Source organism: Ambystoma mexicanum, chromosome 6q, assembly GCF_040938575.1.
Source record: "Ambystoma mexicanum isolate Mex_15411 chromosome 6q, UKY_AmexF1_1, whole genome shotgun sequence".
NCBI lineage: Eukaryota > Metazoa > Chordata > Amphibia > Caudata > Ambystomatidae > Ambystoma > Ambystoma mexicanum.
Window position 1 is genome coordinate 1,249,473,259 of NC_090937.1, and position 20,274 is coordinate 1,249,493,532.

The window sequence follows — 20,274 nt, forward strand, 5'->3', positions numbered from 1 at the left end:
ATGGGCTACACCATAAGTCTATTCTAGAATCAGCATTGTGCACAGTAGAGTAGAATGTTTATTCCCGTTTGGACGGGTTGCAGCGACGCCAGGGGTCAATGAAACCCAGGTCACAAATCACACTCGCCAACATACGCCCAGCAGCAGACAACTCCCTCTGCGAATCACTGGACCGATCTAACACACAGTCTAACATGGGGTTGAAATCGCCCACCCAGATGATGTGGGAGTGGAGTCGTCCAGTAGGAGATCTAGCATCTGCTCTTAAAATTGTGGGTCGTCCACATTAGGGTCATACGTGTTTACCAGTGTCACCCCAACCCCAGCCAGTGAAAAGCGCAATATAACATACCTGCCTATCGGGTCAATACATCTCTTGGACTCTTGGAACTGTATGGAGCGGTGTATCAGTGTGAGTATCCCACAGGATTGTGATGAGTAGCTAGTGTAATATCGCTGTGGACCCCAGGGTCTGGCAAACGCATCACATGAGGGCCCCAGTTTTACGGCTGTCCATTGGGGTCTCACTACTTCACTTTCCCGTGTGCCAATGCCCGCGGTTTTGCCCAGAATCGGGACTCGTAACATGAAGGAGCCCGAAACCATAAGCAGCACACTAGTGTTTCTCGCTCCTCAGACCGAGCGAGTAGCCCCGCTCTCGACTTCCAGAATTGTATATCCGGTTACTGGAACTTTGTTACTACGCGTTGCTTCTCTATTCAGAGTCGCGCTGCGCACCGTAAATTCGTTACTTTTCTCCATTCAACTATTGCTATCTAGAGTTGCTCTCTCCACTTCCATCATTTATTCTCTTCCCATTTCTCGTCCTCAACATTAGAAATTTTGATCCTTGTCTACACTCTGTGGATCATCAGGAAGTCATCACCTAGTTTTAACAACCGCTCCTGCCGCCATTGGTTTGTAGTTGACATCTGCTTAGCTAGATAGAGTTGTGATTCTCATGGGTTTTTTCCTCACGCCTAATCTTTTGGTTATTTACATTAGGAACCCGCTTTAGACATCCTTTTCAGCCTTCTATTCCTTCGAGTTCAAGACCCGTAATCTGTTCTATGCTATTCATTCCTGGGTCTACTGTTTATGGGTAAGATCCAAATCTCTAATTGCATTTCTCTTTTTGCACATTGGACATATTCTTACTCCTTATCTGTTCTATTAGGCGCTTTGCCAACATTTACCATCAGACTGAGATATAAAGACCTAGTATGGAATAGGCTTGCCAGGGTAAGCTCCTTTCTATACCCTTTGCTATTTTAGTAGACTCTGGAAACCATATTCTTACTTACCTGCATTTCTACTCTTTTGAATTAGAATCCTTCCTTCCTGACAAGAATCTGGACCACATTAAAACTAGCATGAGCTTTCACCAGCTGCCTGCAGGAACCCACGCACCCCAGCAGCGCATCACAGGTTTTTTTTTCCCCTTTTGGGGTTTTCCCTGGAGACTCCACTTCTACCTTGCCTTTTGGCTGGGTTTTAGAGGGGTTTTTAGGTAATTCTCTCTTTCATCTATTACAAGACTGTTGACCATCACAGAGGTAAGTGTTATTTACAATTGCCGAGAGACATATTTGGTTTCAAGTGCTTTATTATTATAAAGTTATTACACCCAGTGAGTGGGTTTCCTGCAACATAATGACCCTGGGAGACCATCTGTTTATACAGGCAGCCGCTTTACGGGCCTTAATTGGATGGTTGAGACCACGCACATTCCAGGACAGGAACGTGATACTAGAATTCACCATTTTCTGGATCATATCATCACTCCCAACCCGTCAATGCATACTCGCCCCATGATAACAATTCACACATCCCAATCTGCACAGTCATTTGGCAGGAATTATGCGTAATTGGCCCATTTGATTTCCACCCCCGGTCTAACAGTGTATACCACGTTGGGGATTGACATATCAGCCTTTATTGAAAGCACTATGATTCTGTTGTAGAGGTCCCCATTGGTTTTCAACTTACAAGCAAACATTTCCAACCCAAAACCGGTACGGCCCAACAACGTTCCCTGCAAAAGCTAACTTGTTGAGGGCACGTACCCTGTCATAAGACAACATGTCAAACCTTATGGAGTGCACCGTGAACCCACCTCAAAACGTAAACAGTGAGGAGTGGGAGTAGAGCTGCCCCAGTAGTATGTGTGATTATACCCATAATAAACAACTCTGACAAAGCCATTTAGCATTTCAGTGTCAATCATTGTCCATAATGTCTGGGACCTCCTCCCGCAAAGGAGAGCCACCTCCACCACCACCTCCACGATCTCTATGCGGCAATGGTATGGAAATGTTGGCCTCTATATATGACATTGCATCTCCAGGATCCTCCAAAAAATCCTCAAAAAAGTGCGATCTACCCCCATGCTGTAGCCGCAGTTTGGCAGGATATAACAAGGCATATTGCACCTGGCGTATCCACAGCATCTTCTTAACAGGATCGAAGGATTTGCGCTTGGAGAGAACGGCCAACGCGAAGTCAGGATATAAGTGTATATCAGAGGATTCTAAGCGCAGCACTCCTGTTTCCCTGGCCAATCGTAGGATAAGGTCCCTGTGGCAGTAGTTGAGCAGCCTAGCCACAATGGTATGGTGGGGGGGCGCCAGGCTTAGGAACCGGGACGAGAACACGGTGCGCCCTTCCCACAAGGAAGTGCTGTGAAAGCTTGGAGGGATCAAAGAATGACTTAAGCAATTTCTCAACAAAGTGCTCCATCGGACCCTTGCAAGCCGCCTCTGGAACCCCGACAATGCGGATGTTATTTCTGCGTGAGTGCGATTCAAGGTCATCACATTTGTTTCGCACCTTGCTCAATTCCTATTGCAGCTGTGCAATATCCCGGCCCTGTCTGGCGACCTGGTCTTCAGTCTCCCCCACCCTGGTCTCGATCTCCGTAATACGAGTTCCTACTTTTTCCAATTTTGATTTTAATGAGCCAATCGTAGATACTATGCCATCTAGCTTCACATCGACTGCAAGGAAGCCATTCTGTACAGTTGCAAGCAAGTGGTCTTCCCTTGACGTAGAAGCCGGAGGGGGGGGGGAGTTCCTCAGTAGGGGGATCTGTATCGCGGGCAGTAGATTTTGCAGGGGTGCTGGTGAACGTATCCATAGGGCCCTTCTTCGATGCCGCGCCTTTAGTCATGGCTCCCGCTACAGAGCAGGCGGTTAGAGAATGTCGTGCGAGTTAGAAGGCAATTGTCTGTTCCGCACAGATCAGCATAAGCCCATTCCCGCCCCTAGATAAGCACAGACACTCCCGGGCCCCGAGCTTGAGGGCCCAGCCGCCAACCACATCCAGGAAACCAGGGTAAGGGCGATAGGTTAACATATAACGCCCCCTAGTCGCGGCCCGGGAAATGCCAGCCCAGGCGGAAAAACAGCAAAGGGAAGAGAAGGAGCCTGTCAACCAACGAGTAACAACAGTGTGTGCTGCAGTATGCGCTCAGGACCCCAATTCAATGTACCCTGCGGCGCCTCACCCCCAACTCTCCCTCCTGCGCGTTGAAGGTTGGCCAATCACAAACAATAAGGTGGCTTAACTTTCATCTAAAGTCATGCAATGTTGTGTTTGGTCACGTAGCTGGTCCGGATACTGGTATTGGCAACTGTACTCTGGGTGCTACTCGGAGATGGGAGCCAGCAATAATACACTTTACCTGAGCTCCAGGTCTCACCACACCCACCGCGCTCCGCCACTCCGCCAGGATGCCAAACAAAGCTCTAGTGCTGTGAATTCAGGGTCTCCAATCCAGATGGGCTTTATCTGACTCGCAGACCCGGTCAGAGACATAGATCAATCCAAGGGGGAGGTCCCAGGCCTTCAGCGCGCAAGGGAACATGTAGACTGTTTGCCAATCATAGATTTGCACAGGGGCCCCCAGTGAAATTCGTTGCCTGCTGGAGCCGATGTAGATGGTACCCCTATGCCACAGCAGTCCCACCGCACCATAATATATGCTGGTGCGCTCCCCAGGCGCACCGTACAATGGGGGAGTAGGTCTGCCAACACAGCCGGCGCAAGTCACAAGAGCGGTGTAGGCTGGAAACAGTGTGGCTCACCTACAGGCACAAGTTGCTGCAGCAGGCTCCAACCTCGTCCGCCGGTATCACACTATTAGACTTTCAGGTTGCCGCGCTCCCCCCAGCGCAGCAGATGGCTTCTGTCATGCACCAAGGATAGGCTTTTAAGGTGAGGCCTGCGCGGGCACAGCAGCAGTCAGGCCGCCCAACGGTCAATGCGGCGGTCAGGGCCAGCAACGAGTCCACAGCTTTTCGTCCAGCGCACCGCCCTTCTGCAGTGGGATGTAGATTCGAAGCCAGGCACCCCACCAGGAGACTCACATTCCGTCCGCCCTCTCCGCAGCGAGGGCCCCCCCGCTCAGCACATATACTCTGGCGCTCGGCTGGGAGCAGTGCGCCGAGCACTCCGCTGTGCAGAGGGTCTAGCACATCGCAGGGAGCGCTCCTCCTCACTCCACTCCCCTGCCGCTCACCGCAGTCCAGGAGCAGGCCTTCAGGATTCTCGAACGGCGCGAACCTCGCACCCAGGCTCCAACCTCACACAGGACCTATGCCACAGCTTCACGACTCCTTCCCAGCCATGTAGATGACAGCTGGCAGCACTTAGAAAGGGTATAACCGAATTTATTTATAGTACGGATTTTGTGAGGCAAGAGCTGCACACTCAAGCGGCCATATTGCTTGGCAGCTCAACAGCGCCCCCCGCCTGCCAGTTTAAAAAAAAACATTTTCAACAAAAAGACTCATTGAAAAATAAAGGGTAGGGGTGGTATGAAGAATCCTACAGTTCCCTCACTAAAACCCTGCCTAAAGTCTCCTCCCAGGTGGCCAGGGAAAGGCAGACACTTCCTCACGCCAACCCTATGGGTGGTGTACTGCAGGCAGATCACCTGGGAGGAGACAAGGCCCAGGGCAGTGAGGAGATTTTGTGGGATGAGATATAGCATTTTTCCTCCGGAAGGAAGAATCTTGCCAAGGTACCTAAAGAGGTAATGGCTTATTGCCATTTTAATGGACCAACCCCTCATACTAGATCTAGGGTTGTAGACCCTAAGGTTGTAAAATATGAGCAAGCCTTACCAAAAAACATTTTTGGGGGTTTCCCAAACTAAACACCTTCCTCAATCCCAAGGTTACAATGTAAAGGAATATGGAAATGCTGTCATCAGTAAACTACCTTCCTCTGTAACAGCTCATTCTCAGAATCAATCTCTTAATAACTTTAAGGGAAGTAACTTAAATGTTACAAAAACTAACTTTGTTGAAAGGAACTAAAAGTCTCAGAATTCCAGAAGTACTGAGGCGCGGAGATGGCTGAGGGGGCATGCAGTTGTAACAGTCAGGCTAACACGCCTAACAGCCACTGTAGTAGTCAGGCCATTGAGCCTAACAGCCAACACCTGAAGGAACCTAGGAGGCATACAAGGTTGAACGCACGAACGCACATAGACAGACACACACACACTTGAGAAAGTATAATAAACAGAAAAACACTATTGGATGATGGTTTCAGTTTTCACACAACAATCACAACAACAAACGTTTTCACAGAAAAAATGTTAACATTTTTCATGTGAAATAGAGGAAGGGTGAGTCCGGAGTTGGTGTAGAAAGGAAAGAGTGCCAAAAGTGCTAAAATAATACAATGGAAAAGAGAGAAGAGAGGAAATGCACACAAGTGTACTAATGAAAAGAATATGAGATAACAAATGTTTTACTTTAATGTTTTGCTATTCAACACTTTAATCTAAAGCAGGGATGTCTATTTTTTTTTTTATTTATCTTAATTTAATCGCCTCGCCTTAGCAATTTATACAAGAATGAAGCAAAGGAAACGATCAGAGGTCGGGTAAATCAACGTCAAAATGTAGCATCAAAAATAAAATAAAAGCATCAAACATAACGTCTGTGAATTTGATAGTAAACTGTGAATTATAGGGTGGGTCTGTAGTTCTGCAGCATTTTAATATCTGAGTTGCATGCATCTCTAATACAAAATGCCAATGTATCTTTCACGGAGATTGTTCAAATCAAATTAAGCGAACATTTCTATAAGGAAAAACAAGCAATATTTCAACGTCCCATTCGTGTTTGGTCCTGTGCCCTTTGTGGTTTGAGGGACATAGTGAAACTTTGTGATAGCTACTAAGGGAATAGAACGGTTCAGCTTGTGAATTATTTACGTGCATTGGGTGGTCAATGTCACTGAAACATTTCTGCTGGTATTTATGGAGCATAGTGTCATGCAGTGTGCCTTGTATTCGAGATGTCCTAATAAAAGAGATCATGCAAAACGTAATACCTGGCTCATCTGTTCCCATCTCATTCCATTTGCTGAGAAGTTCTCTCTGCTCATCTACAGGGCGCTGCAAAAAGATTCGAAATCAGAGCCATCTAAATAAGAGGAACAAGTGACAGTATTTCAAATGAAGCACAGTTTCACATTTAATCACAGCTGTGGGCAATACAGGATCTGCTGAGGTCAGCAACCTGATTTATGAGCCCAAGCTAAGCTGGGGAACATAAGGAGGGCTTAGGGATCATAAGATCCTGTACTGCCCAGCTACTGCAGGCAATGACGCTATGAGCACCCGGTCACAAAAGGTCCACAAGTGCATGAAATATGGAAGTAAAGTTGCCACCAAACTTCTGTTGATAGGCGAGCTATGGCTATGAGTCCCGCTTTGCTTTCCGGTCAGTGGCCCGGATCGAGAGGGAGGGACTGGGTGCCAGGAAGCAGGAGTGGGCCACAGACCTGGCGTGAGGGGAACAGATGAGTGGGCAGCATAAGAGGAAAGCAGGTCTGGATGGGGGATCAGTGTCGATGAAGGGCACAGAGAGGTCAACGTAGGAGCAAGTTACTTACCTGTAACTATTGTTCTCCAGCATGGGTCTGCCATGGATTCACATGCTCATGAATATTTCCCATCGTCAGGCTGGGAAACCTCGGTAAAAGAAAAAACAGTTTCACTTTCACTTACATACTGTATTTCTTTTTTAAACCAATCACTGTCCTCTGGGTCATACTGTCCCCATTCAAAAGCCTGCGCAAGCTACAGGTGCAGTGTTGTGCACCGCAGGTCCGCAGAGCATGCTGCCCGATCTTTGGTCTACATGACGTTCTACGACATGTTCGACGTGGATTTTTGCCGCAGATAAAACCCTTGCACCTGACCCGCTGAGGCAAAGCCCACGCAGGCCAAGGGCGCAGTCTTGTGCGCTGCAGGTCCGCAGAGCACGCTGTCCGATCTTTGCGCTACACAACATTCTATGCCACGTTCAATGTGCATTCCCGCTGGCGATAAAACCCTTGCACCAACCCTGTGTGGCAAAGCATGCGCAGGCCAAGGGCGCTGTGTCGTGTGACGCAGGTCTGCAGAGCACGCTGCCCGATCTTCGCTCTACACAACGTTCTACGGCACATTCGATGTGCTTTTCCGCCACCGGTAAAACCCTTGCACCCGACCCTCTGCGGCAAAGCCTGTGCAGGCCAAGTGCACGGTATTGTGTGCCGAAGGTCTGCAGAGCAAGCTGCTCTATCTTCACTCTACACGACATTCTACGCCACGTTCGACGTGCATTTCCGCCTCTGTTAAAACCCTTGCACCCGACTCTCTGCGGCAAAGCCTGTGCAGGCAAAGGGCACAGTGTTGTGCACCGCAGGTGTTAGGTGCTGCTCACATGGAGCCCTAGAACTCTCCCGCTACACCCTTCACCTCAATAACTCAGCAGAACCCCATCACGGCACAGCCAGCAACGCCTCTGAACAGGCCAGAGGACCAGTTCCACACCGGCAACACATGCCCAGCTATCTCCAAGGACGACCACCCCTGATCACCAGGTAAGCACCCTTGTGCCTCACCCCTACCACCCCAATGCTACTCCCACGGTCCCTAGGCCACCCTCTCCACCTTCAGGTTAACACCCCAGGCTCTGCCATCGCCATGCTCCCCTCAATCCGTACGAGGAACAGCCTCCTCAGGCTGCGCACTAGACTCCTTGCATGCGCACCTCAACTCGGATCGCAATCACTCATCCCACTGCAAACACTCAGTCCAGGCCCCTCACAACCCAATTTCCTTGACTCAGCCACTGCTTCACCCCGATCTCTACGAGGAACAGCCTCCTCAGGCTGCGCACCAGACCCGTTCCCTATATTGGACAGCCAGATTTATGGGTCTGGAGTGATATTTTCCTGCCTTGCACCTTCGTTGTGACTTTGGATTCATCCACGATGTACACAAACCCCTATCTATTTGATAGGGGATCTCCGAGGACGTTGGTTTCTTTTGCAGGCAGGCTTTTTTGAGATTATGATGTTTTTTCAATGCAGGGCACTATTCTATCCCATCGGGTCTCCCGCCCCGTTCTTCCGTGACATTTCTCCACTTGCCGTGGTCACCCACCATAAAGGGTGGCTGCACGGACGCGACCATGTTTGGCTGCAGTGTTTCATTCTGATTGATCACGGTTCGTAGAATAGTCTACCCCGCTGTGCCTGGCACTTTTGGCCTTCGGGCATACTGGCTACAAGCCTTTTGTGAAATTTTGAGCTTGTTGGTCCAAGTGGCTGTACATATATATTTTTTGTTGCCTGCTGCGGCTTTGCAGGGTAGACCAATCTCGCTCCGACCTGTTCAGGCAGTGTCAGCATATCCCGTTCCCACACGTCAGGTTGAAGCGATTCTCCATTGGCTCCCGCTATTACACACCCACGGCTCGCCCGCAGCCTTCTACAGCTGTTCGGACGGCCACTCCCTTCACGCAACCAGGGTTTGCTTGGCAACTTTCGTGCGGGAAGACACAGCGCTCAGCTCCATGCAATACTGGTAAATTAATTAGGGCCTGCAGACCATTGATCTCCCCTAACAACTGCCTCATTCTAGCCAGAGCACTCATTCAATCCAAACTGGACTACTGTAATAGCCTCTATTTAGGTGCCAACAAAACAGTAATCAATAAATTGCAAGTCCTACAAAACAATGCACTCCGTGCCGCCCTAAATCTTCCCAGAAGAGAACACATCTCCGCCACCAGAACTGCTTGCAAATGGCTGTCCATCCAACAAAAAATAGACCTGAAAACTATATGCCTCACATACAAAGCTCTTAACCATCTTGCCCCGCCCTATCTCTCTAACAAATTTACATTAAGACAGAATACTAGAACCACCAGATCGTCTAACACACTACAACTAACAGTGCCCAAATACTCCTTCAAAAGAGCCGGTGGATCCAGCTTCCCAGTTCTGGCATCACAACTTTGGAACACTATCCCACTGGATATCAAATCCACACCCACTTTCCAACCCTTCAGAACTAAGGTCATCTCCTGGTTACTCAACAAATAACCGACCAACCATGTATGTATGTATACCTAATGCTCAAATGTTTTCCTATGTTGCTTGCCTATTATTATCTATGCACTAACTGCCTTCCTGTCAACCTTCCTATGCCTTATTATTACTGTACTATTGTCCCCTTCTGTTACTTGTAACCTGATGTTCAAAGCGCTCATATACCCCTGGGTCAAGAGCGCTATACAAATAAATAAACAAACAAACAAACAAACTGAGGGCTCACCTCATTTGTTTGGCGGCCCCACTGCAACGTCCATGCGGGACGATACGGCACCCAGCTCCTTATAATGCTGAGAGCTTGTTTCAACTGTTTGGCGGCTTCATTTGTAACCGAGGATCACAGCGTCCGGATGATTTACACTTCGACAAGCCAAGGTAAACACTAACTAAATGTTTCCACCATGCAGACACAGACACAAGCACATAGGGACCCTGTTTTAACTGGTATACCATCCCTCTCTCCGACCTCCCTGCCTCCTTTTGCTTTGTTCTCTTCCCCGCAGATGAGGAACCTTGAGGTTAATTGGTGAACCCCATTTTCCCACTCAGAGAACGCAGCAGCACTCCTACCCACACTGAGGGCTATACTGCATACCTTCTTTTCTGTTTGAAGTGCCACCGAGTGTTCAGATGGATGTTGGGACTAGCTCCATGACACACGCGCTATAGGAGGACAGTTCCAGCGACTACAGGGGCTTTGGGACTACCATGTGAAAGGTAAGGGGATTTCGAACACACACGGCATGTTCGTTTCTTGCCTTCAAGTTTCTTCGTTTTTCTACAATTTATATGTGTTTTTGTAATACCATGAAGGACACATGCAGTACTAAGGATTCTTTTGCCTTACAGGGTCCGCAATCCTCGCCCTGAAGAAGGCGGCCATCTTTCATCTCCACTGATCTGCTGCCGAAACGCAACTGTGACAAGGGGTTTTACACTAGCTCTTTTGACTGGCCCCAGTGGGCATTTGAAAAAAAGATAACGTAATTGACTATTTGGCCCCCTGCCGCGTTGGCACATGGTGCCTCTGATTTATTAGTGAGGCACAAATCCTACCTGCTTGAAGATTTTCCAGGCAGTACCAATTTTCTGTTTCATGGGCTTTTCTTTGTTTTGGCAAATAGAGTCTCTGATGTATGTGCAAGGCACAAACTGTTTCTGCTTGAAGATCGCTCAGGCAGCATGGATTCTCTCTCTCTAGGACTTTCTTTAACTTTCCGAGAAATGGCAAAATAAAAAGGTTGTTGGAGATGGCACTACTGGCTACATGATGAAAATGTTTCCTTTGATGTTTTTTTCTCCTTTTTTCTTTTATATTTCTTCATTGATTTCATCTCAAAAGAGATTTCACTTCAAGATATTTCTATCTAAGATAGAGTTCTCATTTTCCTACAAAAAAGAAAATCATTTTGTTTGTCATTCACTTCATTACTGTTTTGTTCACATATTCCAATCTTTTAGGCTCCAGCTCTTACGCCAAGTTAATATTGTTTGGGACTGTTTTGTTCAATTTGTTATAATATGTTCGGCACTAATTTAATAAGATAAATTACTATTGCGATTACCTGTTTGGCCTTCTGTGTGTTTCCTTCTGGCATTTAATATTCATGATTTGTTCATTAGTTTTTGATTGATATTGGGTGACCAAATTAGGCTTTCAATAATATAGCCTTTGTTGTTATCACCCCTTGGTAGCAGTACTTTTTCTTGTGATGATTGCACACCAGACCCGTTACATGCGCACCACTCCACGAATCGCAGCCAATCGGCCCGCCGCAAATCAACGGGCTAGGCCCCATGCTACCCAAAACCCCTAACGCTGCCATCACCTCGCCTTATCCGACATTCACGAGGAACAGATTCATCAGATTTCACACCCAATTCATCCCACCCTCCACTCTCCATGCTGCCCATCCATTGCGAAATCCACAAACATGCAAGTCTGCCAATCCAACCGCAAAGCCATCAACTGCATGCTCATTAACACAAGATCAGTCCCAGCCCACGTAGCAGATATCCTTGACCTCATAACATCTAATGACCATGACCTGCTTGCAATCACAAAAACGTGTCTCCATCCTGCTGCTGGCCCAGCCCTTTCCATTGCCACCCCCCCTGGTTTTCCCACCTTAGGTCTGCAAAAATATGAGGCAGTGTTGCCCTCATCTTTAAAAACTCCCTCACCACAAGAGTCACGCAAACCAATGTCACCCCCAATTGTGAATCCCTACTCACTAAAATCTCCAGGTCGCCTACCAACTCCTTCACACTCCTCCTTTTCTATCATCCACCTGGCCCCAGCCCCACCTTTGAAGACAGCTTAATGCAGAGTATTTTCACCTCCATCAAACCCAAGTCCAACACTGTTACCCTTGGGAACACACAACACTCTCTGAAGCCCACCCATGATTAAGGCTGCACCTTAGATTGGTTAAGAGACCTCAACTGCAACATCCCCACCCCTGTCACCTCCCCCTGCCCATGGTCGGACCACTGCATCATAGCATTCGAAATCCCCTACTCAGAACGCTCCAGACCAGCTCATCCAGCCAAACCTGAATGCATGGCCCGGTGCACCAAAACCCTCAACCTGACCAACCTTGCAACGCTACTTGCCACCTTGGTGTACCCACCACCCTCAGTAACAGACCCTGCAGCACTAGTTGACCTCTACATGCTATCTGTCACACAAGAAGTCAACACGCTCGCCCCCCCTCAAACTCAGAAAAGCCAAACCTTCTCTAAAAAAGAGAAATACCTGGTTCACTCCTGAGCTCCTCGTAATCCGCACCACTAAGCGCGCTGCCGAGGTAGCCTGGATAAAAGAAACCTCCCCTGCCTCCAAAGCCCTTTTCTCCTTCACTGCCAAAAAATACAAAAAAAGAAATCCATGCCACCAAAAACCAACAGCTACAATTATAGAATTAGTAATGCCTCATCTAACTCCCGGGAACTGTTCACCATCCTCCGAGAACTAGAATCCCCCCACAGCCAGACCAGACAGTAGACAGCATCCGGTGCTGAAAATTACAAGACACCCTAACTGCACGATCAACTCCCTCAAAGAAAAAATCACAGCCAAACAACTTACCATGCTCACCAAACCTCCACAGCCCACAGTACCAATCCCCTCACTGTCGCTTTCATCTTCCACGCTGTCTCAGACATGGACGTCTCCAGGATACTCAAACGCCTCAAACCACCATGCTGTAAAGGCGACTCCTGCCCAGCGCCCATTATCAAAGACTGTACCGAGACACTCATACCCCTCTTCACAGCGATTATCAATGCATCCTTCTCCACCAACTCCGTACCAACTTCCCTGAAGGAAGCATGGGTCCTACCGCTACTCAAAAAACCTTCCGTAGGCGCTTCCATCCCGACAAACTACTGCCCCATTACCAGAGGTCCCTACCTCCTGAAGATCCTGGATCGTGTTGCCTACACCCAGGTCCAACACCACCAAGAGGAAAACCATATTCTATGTACTCGCCAAACTGAAACTGCCCTACTAGATCTGAAAATACAAATCAATGCATCAAAGATACTGACAAACTGGCCCTCCTGATAATGTTAGACTCCTCTAAACCCTTCTTCGACCACCTTGACCTTCTAGGCATCTCATACACAAACTATGATGATGATAAGTAAAGTAGCTCCTTATCTCACCCTCCGGATCCTACACCCAGCACTCGCCAACCAAAAACTCTGCCTATGAGCTCAATCAAAACTGAATGGCCTCCAACCAACTTTGTTTCAACGACGACAAAACGGAAATCCTCATCATTGGCTAACTCCCAAAACTGCGTAACATTGATCCAGCCTACAAAGAATTCGCCATCGATGGTAACCGCATTGAATTTATGGTCCTTAATCAGTAACACGTCATGCAATGGATGGGATGCAGAATAACTCCTACAGCAAATAATCAGACTGACTCAGGAAGTTGCCAAAGTCTCATTTGAATGTTTTAATTTCAATTGTCTAAAACAGGGAGTTAAAATGGACATCAACGGACTTCCCATCGTGTTCTCAATTATTTCAAACAAAATTACTCTTAAGTACTAAATATTCATCATAAGTGATGTCATACTATGTGGCAAATAAGAAAAACCTACAGGGGACTGTGATAGACTCAAAGGAAACATCTAAGTATACTTTCTATAGGGACTGGGATTGTGATAGAGCATATACTGTCAAGAGGACAACTTAAGCCTGCCTCAATCGCAAGTCATCCTCAACACTTGTTAAGTACACATAATGATATTGGTTCTTAACCTATTAGGCCCTTTGTTATATGGCCCTCTACAATTGGTTGGCACACTTGTGCCATATCTGAAACATCTGGCTCACTAGCAGCACGTAAGCTCAGACCAAGGTGCCAGGGGGGTGAACTTGACTTCACCTCCCCACCCAATTAGCCCCGCATCTCTCATCGTTCATGCCTTCTTACATGCAGACTGTCTTTGAACTAGGCCTTGCAGTAGTTTCTCTTCTAATGGGAATAAAAGGGAGTATGGGTACACGCATATCAAAGTTCTGGTCCGCATGTCGAACTCCTATTTTCATCCTTGGCTCACGTGACAGGAGACCACAATTCAGCCCATTGTATAGCATTTGTCTTGAATTAATAAACCTGGCACTCACGATGTTGTTTCCTTGTGTCTCAATAAGGAATGATCCGGTTTCTCAAGTTTTCTGCCTTTGAGAACAGATGACCAATTCTTGGCTGCTTCTGGTCTTGACATCAGGCAAGGCAGCCTTTCTCATTTCTTTCATGCTCCCAGTCTGAAGGGGCCCCTGAGGGACCCTCCCATATGGAAACAAGGCACAATCACCACACACAAACTGATACGCCAGACATGAGGTTGTATTCCCAAAATCTAGGGTTTATTGCAAAGCAAATAGTCTCAGTCGGCCAACTGGGTCCCACGCCCTGCGATGTGTGTTTCCAAACCTCGGGGGACGCAAGAGAGCGAGAATCATACAACAGTTACATATATACAATTCAAGCATCTTGTAATCAGTGGTGACACATCCAATGCCGCCCCTAATACATTTCCTTTGAATAGGGCACGATGATTGACAATGGTTACGAGTATGACACCTTCAAACATTCATTTAGCAACAGTTTGCAATTTTCGCGAGCCCACAGACACAAGTCTTTGCTTAAAAGAACACAATGCTTCTGTTCTTGCAAGCAAGCTGAGTGCAGGGGAGAAACACATTCCAGGCCTTGCTATCTCCTAGTTTCTATTCGTGTACTGGGGGTCAACTTGCTCTCCAGGGCTCTACAGGGCTCAGGAAAGAGGGGGCCACAAAGAAGAGCATAATTCAAGTCATTTAATGTTCGTTTCCAGCATTTCTACTGTGTTTTCGAGACCAGCTGGCACCTGTGGACTGATTAGGATGCCTTGCTAGTTACTTCCAAGGATATGCGAGGGAGGAGACTAGGCATTTCTGTCTGGGTTGCTACGTTATGTTTCAACATGTCTCTCGCGGCCTTGCGTTATGCACTAGTAGAGCAGAATAATATTTCAACAAAGCAGTTTAAGAGAAGGCAAAGAGCAAACGTTAGAGAGAAAACAAAATGGCGATTTCAGTCACCTTAAAATGGCCGCACTTTAGTCAAGCTTATGGCTATATATTTCTAATACTAAACACATGAGGCGGTTGGTCTTCGGCCAATATAGTACATGGCCCTATGATGGAGGGGTGTCTATTTTTCCTGGACCGACAAACCCTCCTTCTGGCCGTATTCCAAACGCCTCATCCATACATTGCATCCTCTTCTGACCAAGTATCTGATTCTGATTCTGATTCTGAATCTTGTGCATTATTAGTTTCCCCGTCCTTGTCGTCAATATTGATTGACATTAATTCTTTAACTGTTTTTAATTCCTCATTACCATGGGTACTTGATTTAATAGTGCTCTTTTTTTCTATCATCTGTGCACACTCTTCACTTATTTCAGTGCATATTATGGGTAAGCAGTATATGCAACATGTCATGAATATTCCAAGCACTGCTACTAGGTTCGCAAATAATTTCCAGCCCCATGAATATATTATCTCCCAGAACCAGGAGCCTATATCCCAACCTCCTTCTTGGGTATGGAGTTCAGAGCTCAAGACGTGCAATATTCTTATTGCCTCAAAAATCGTAGGGGAGGAGTCATTTACAAATACACAACACGCTGATCCCACGATTTTTCAAACACCGCCACGATCAACCAGGAGTACATCAAGAGCCATTCTATTTTGAAGTGTCATTAATCTAATCCCTTTCTCCTCTAATGTCATGTTGTATAATATATCTGTTGTTCCATTTATTGTTTTCTCTAAGATTCTGGATAGTTGTTGTATATTATAGGAGTTTATTGCTTGGGCCATAAATGGTACAAATTATTTTGCTACGTCTTCTGCAATTAATCCTCCTTCATTACTTCTCCGTGGCTTAGATCTAGATAATTTGGCTATGCCTGTTGTTTTTAGAAGAAACACTCCTGGGAACAAAAGTCCTAAATAGCAAGCACCTCCCCAGTTTCTAGGCAACCAGGGATACGCTTTTTCTCCACAGATGAAATACACAGGATCACCTAGATATACAGGTTCTACTTCCCTATCAAGAATCGCTATATTCATACATCTAGTGAATGTCCCTACTGGAGGAGGGCCGTTCGGATTGAAGTCGGCACCCAGGGTGTTCACCAAGTGCCTCGCACCGGTGGCAGCGCGGTTGCGCCTACAGGGGATCCACGTCTACCCCTACCTGGACGACTGACTCATCCGGGCAAGGACCAGGGAGCTCGCGAAGACCGTCCAGCTGCTCACAGACCTGGGATTCTCCATCAACTTTCCAAAATCCCACCTGGTTCTGTCGCAAGTCGCCCTGTTTCTGGGAGCCAAGCTCGACACAGTGGCGCAGCTGGCCTCCCCGTCGGAGGAAAGGACCAGGACCATTCTGGGCAAGGTGCAGCGTCTGCTGGCCACAGACATGGCCAGGGTAAGATCTATGAAGTCCCTCCTCGGGATGATGTCCTCCTGCATTTATCTGGTGCGCCTTTGCAGGCTGCGGATGAGACCCTTACAGGAATTCCTCGACGCCCGCTGGATCCAGTTGACGGGCAGCTTCGAGGACAGGATCCCTCTCAACGAGACGTTCCGTCAGGCGATCCGGTGGTGGAGTACCCGCGCCCATCTGTCGGCGGGCACTGACTTTCAGACCCCAGCTCACCAGGTGACGGTGACGACGAACGCCTCCCTGGAAGGCTGGGGAGCACACTCCGGAGATCTTCACGCGAGAGGCCTTTGGCTCCCGGAGGAGAAGTCTCTCCACATGAACATCTTGGAGCTCCGCGCGGTGTTCTGGGCCCTCAGGTCCTTTCTTCCGTCCCTCAAGGGCAAGGTGGTGAGGATATCCACCGACAACACCACCACGATGTTCTACATCCGGAAGCAGGGCGGAACTAGGTCCCCGGCCCTATCCAAGGAAGCCCAGGATCTGTGGCATTGGGCCGTCGCCCAAGGGATGTTTCTGGTGCCTCTTCATCTGGCAGGAATAAAAAACACGCCTATTTCTTTATTCGTTCCCTCCGCTGCTGTTGCTGCTCCGGCTCATCAACCAGCTCAAGAGGTCCCGGTGCAGGATGATCCTCGTCGCACCGGCGTGGCCGAGGCAGATCTGGTTCCCGGACCTTCTGGACTTGTCAACGTCCCCATCAGTCAAGCAGCCGACGGACGCGGACCTTCTCTCCAGAGAAGGAAGCGCCATTCTTCACCACAACCCGGAGTCGCTGAACTTGCAGGCCTGGCTCCTGCAGCACTAGAGTTTGGAGGGTACGACATCCCAGCCGACTGCAGAGAGGTTCTTGCAAAGGCCAGGGCGTCCTCAACTCTCAAGTTCTACGGACATAAATGGAAGAGGTTCTCTGTCTGGTGCCGTGCACAGAAGAATAACCCCCTGCGGATTACGGCCCCTCAAGTACTGCCGTACCTACTGTCGCTGGCCAAAGCTGGACTGGCTCACGCCTCCATTAAAATACATCTGGCTGCAATCTCCCGATATACCAGGACGACGGGACGGGCGTCCTTGTGGTCTCATCGCCTGGTGAAAGAATTCATGAAGGGACTATTCCGATCATTCCCGCCGGTGAAGGCTCCCGCCCCGGCGTGGGAGCTTAATGTGGTGCTGACCAAGCTCATGGGGGACCCTTTCGAGCCTATGCATTCGGCGCCTTTGAGGTTCCTGTCGTGGAAGACAGCTTTCCTCGTGGCCATCACCTCCGCACGACGAGTGGGAGAGATCCAGGTCCTATCTTGCAAGCCTCCATACTTGACTTTTCATGACACGAGGGTGGTGCTGAGGACACACCCATCCTTTATGCCCAAGGTGCCATCGGACTTCCACCTCAACGAGCCCTTGGTGTTGCCAGTTTTCTTCCCATCGCCTTCGTCACCGGCTGAGAGAACTTTGCACTCGCTGGATGTAGCTAGAGCGCTGAAGTTCTACGTGGACCGCACGAAGAGTTTTCGGAATACGTCACAACTGTTTGTGAACTTTGGGACTGTGAATCAAGGAAAGGCTCTCTCGAAGACTTCCATTTCCAGATGGCTCTCCGGCTGCATCATGCACTGTCACCGGTTGGCAAACCGTCAGCTGCCCGGCCATCCGAGAGCCCATTCGACCAGAGCGATCGCTGCTACCACGGCATTCCTGTCTGGTGTGCCCTTGCTGAACATCTGCAGGGCTGCGACGTGGAGGTCGACGCACACCTTCACAAGATTCTACTGCGTCGATCGGGACTCCAGGGAGGAGTCCAGGGTCGGCCAAGCAGTGCTGCGCAACCTGTTCGCCTAAGGTGAGCCTGGTGAGGAGGTAAGAGTTGTTTAATGTTGAGTTGTTGTATTGCTTAATGTTGAGCCTGTTGCCACCTCCCGTGGTTGTGCATGTGTGTACTGCTATGTATTCTCTTATTCATGAGCATGTGAATCCATGCCAGACCCCATGCTGGAGAAGGAACAAGTTACTTACCTGTAACTGTTGTTCTCCAGCATGGGTCTGGCATGGATTCACATGTGAACCCTCCCGCCTACCCCTCTGCGGCTCTTCACTTGGACATACTGCCACTTTACGTGCGACCAAATCTGAGGATGGCTGCCGGAAGCGGGGCATAGGGAGAGGGCAGTCATTGGCTGGGGGCAGTATGACCCAGAGACCAGTGATTGGTTACTACTAAGAAAGACAGATCAGAAACGAAACTGATACTGATTTTTTTCTATACCGAGGATTCCCGGCCTGACGACAGGGAATATTCATGAGCATGTGAATCCATGCCAGACCCCATGCTGGAGAAATGGGCACACACCCAACAATTATTCTTTCTCAGGATTGAATGTGTCATATTCATTATTTTCAGTAATGTATTGTTACCATATCCTTCCCTATGTCTTTCTTCCATTGGGGACAGAGTGTAAGTAATTACATGAACCGGGCTTTCAGTAGTGGAGATGTTGCTTTACAGGCAGGAGAATTTGTAATGGGTACATTTCTTCTAAGTACCATAATACCAGTGCTGTCGTTATTGGGGCTATTATACTCATCACACATATTACTATTGTTAAAATCAGCATACAATTTTTCCGGTAATCTTTTTGTGTAACTTTCCAGTTTCTATGTCTAACTCATTATTAGCAGTGGAGCAGGAGAGGGCAAAAGCTGGTTTCGGCATTTTTCTCTCACGGTTCTTCTTCTTGAGCAGTGTTCGTCGTGAATATCTCTCTTCGTTGAACTCGTTGGAATGTCAATAAGTTCGGTAAATGTCAACAGTCTGTTCTGCCAGTTCTTAGCAGCCTGGATTGCTTTACGTTGGGCAAGATCTCTGTGCTTTTGCACATTGCTCAAAGAACTCCAGAGCAGTTATCAATTGCCTTCGTAACATGTGAGCCCCTCTTGTACGGGAGGGGTGATCTGCACATGGATTTTTAGCACCGAGGAGCCTCGCCTTTGGGCTGTCCGATTTGCACATCCCTCACGCCGCTCTCCTCTAGGCCTACTTCATCCGAGAATAGGAAACAGAGGCAACAAAGATCAAAAGAAATGTAAATTGTATCACTCCTTCTTCCGGTTCTGCAAATTATACCGCCTTGCTCCTGGTATCGTGTGATCAATGAATACTGAGGACGCACTTCCAGACTCAAGCTCGGAGTCAGCATGTGGCGCAATAGCAGATGATGGTGGGCGCCACAGTGGTGATGCAGGTTTCGTTTCAGGCTGCGGTGCAATGAAAGAGGGTGGGCGCCAAAGTAGTACACGTTTTATGTCAGCCAGCAGTGATGCAGGTTCTGCGGGACAATATTGGGGCACTCTTTGCCGTTCCTCTTTTACAGCAATCTTTTCAGGTTTCGTTTCAGGATCAGGCAGATTTTGCAGCAAAGAACTGGCAATCGTTTCTTTCGTTTCTGGGACCGCCGTCTCTTTTTGGTCGTCTCAATCAAGCAGTTTTTCAGACGGTGACAGGACCTTTTTAGTGTGGGTTGTGTGAATCCATGCTTTCCTTCCGTCTACACGAATGGCCGTTTGCGTTGTCAGGAGTATTAAATAGGGTCCACACCCCCTGGGTGCAAGCGATGTTTTCCTCTCAAAGTTTTTAATGAGCACCCAGTTTCTGTGTTCCAGTGCATATTCCTGTGAATCAGAAAGCACCCTACGTAGAAATGAAATCGGGAATAGGGAGCATAGCTTTCTCGTAGACACGGGGGCAAAAAAATGCTCGATAGATCATCATTTGGCTCCAGAAATACCACTGTCAGGCAAAGAAATATTTCAGTAGGGTTCGCAGGTACCCCAGTAATAAATCCAGTGTCCC

General features: G+C 48.1%; 1 protein-coding gene across 1 annotated transcript in view; it reads right to left on the reverse strand.

The window, feature by feature from the left end:
- Positions 1 to 20,274, reverse strand: part of TBC1D19 (TBC1 domain family member 19) — a 2,127,563-nt gene that overhangs the window by 1,450,286 nt on the left and 657,003 nt on the right. Inside the window, exon 6 of the mRNA XM_069631846.1 lies at positions 6,350 to 6,413. Coding sequence (XP_069487947.1) covers positions 6,350 to 6,413 — 64 coding nt within the window. The remainder of the gene's footprint in view (positions 1 to 6,349; positions 6,414 to 20,274) is intronic.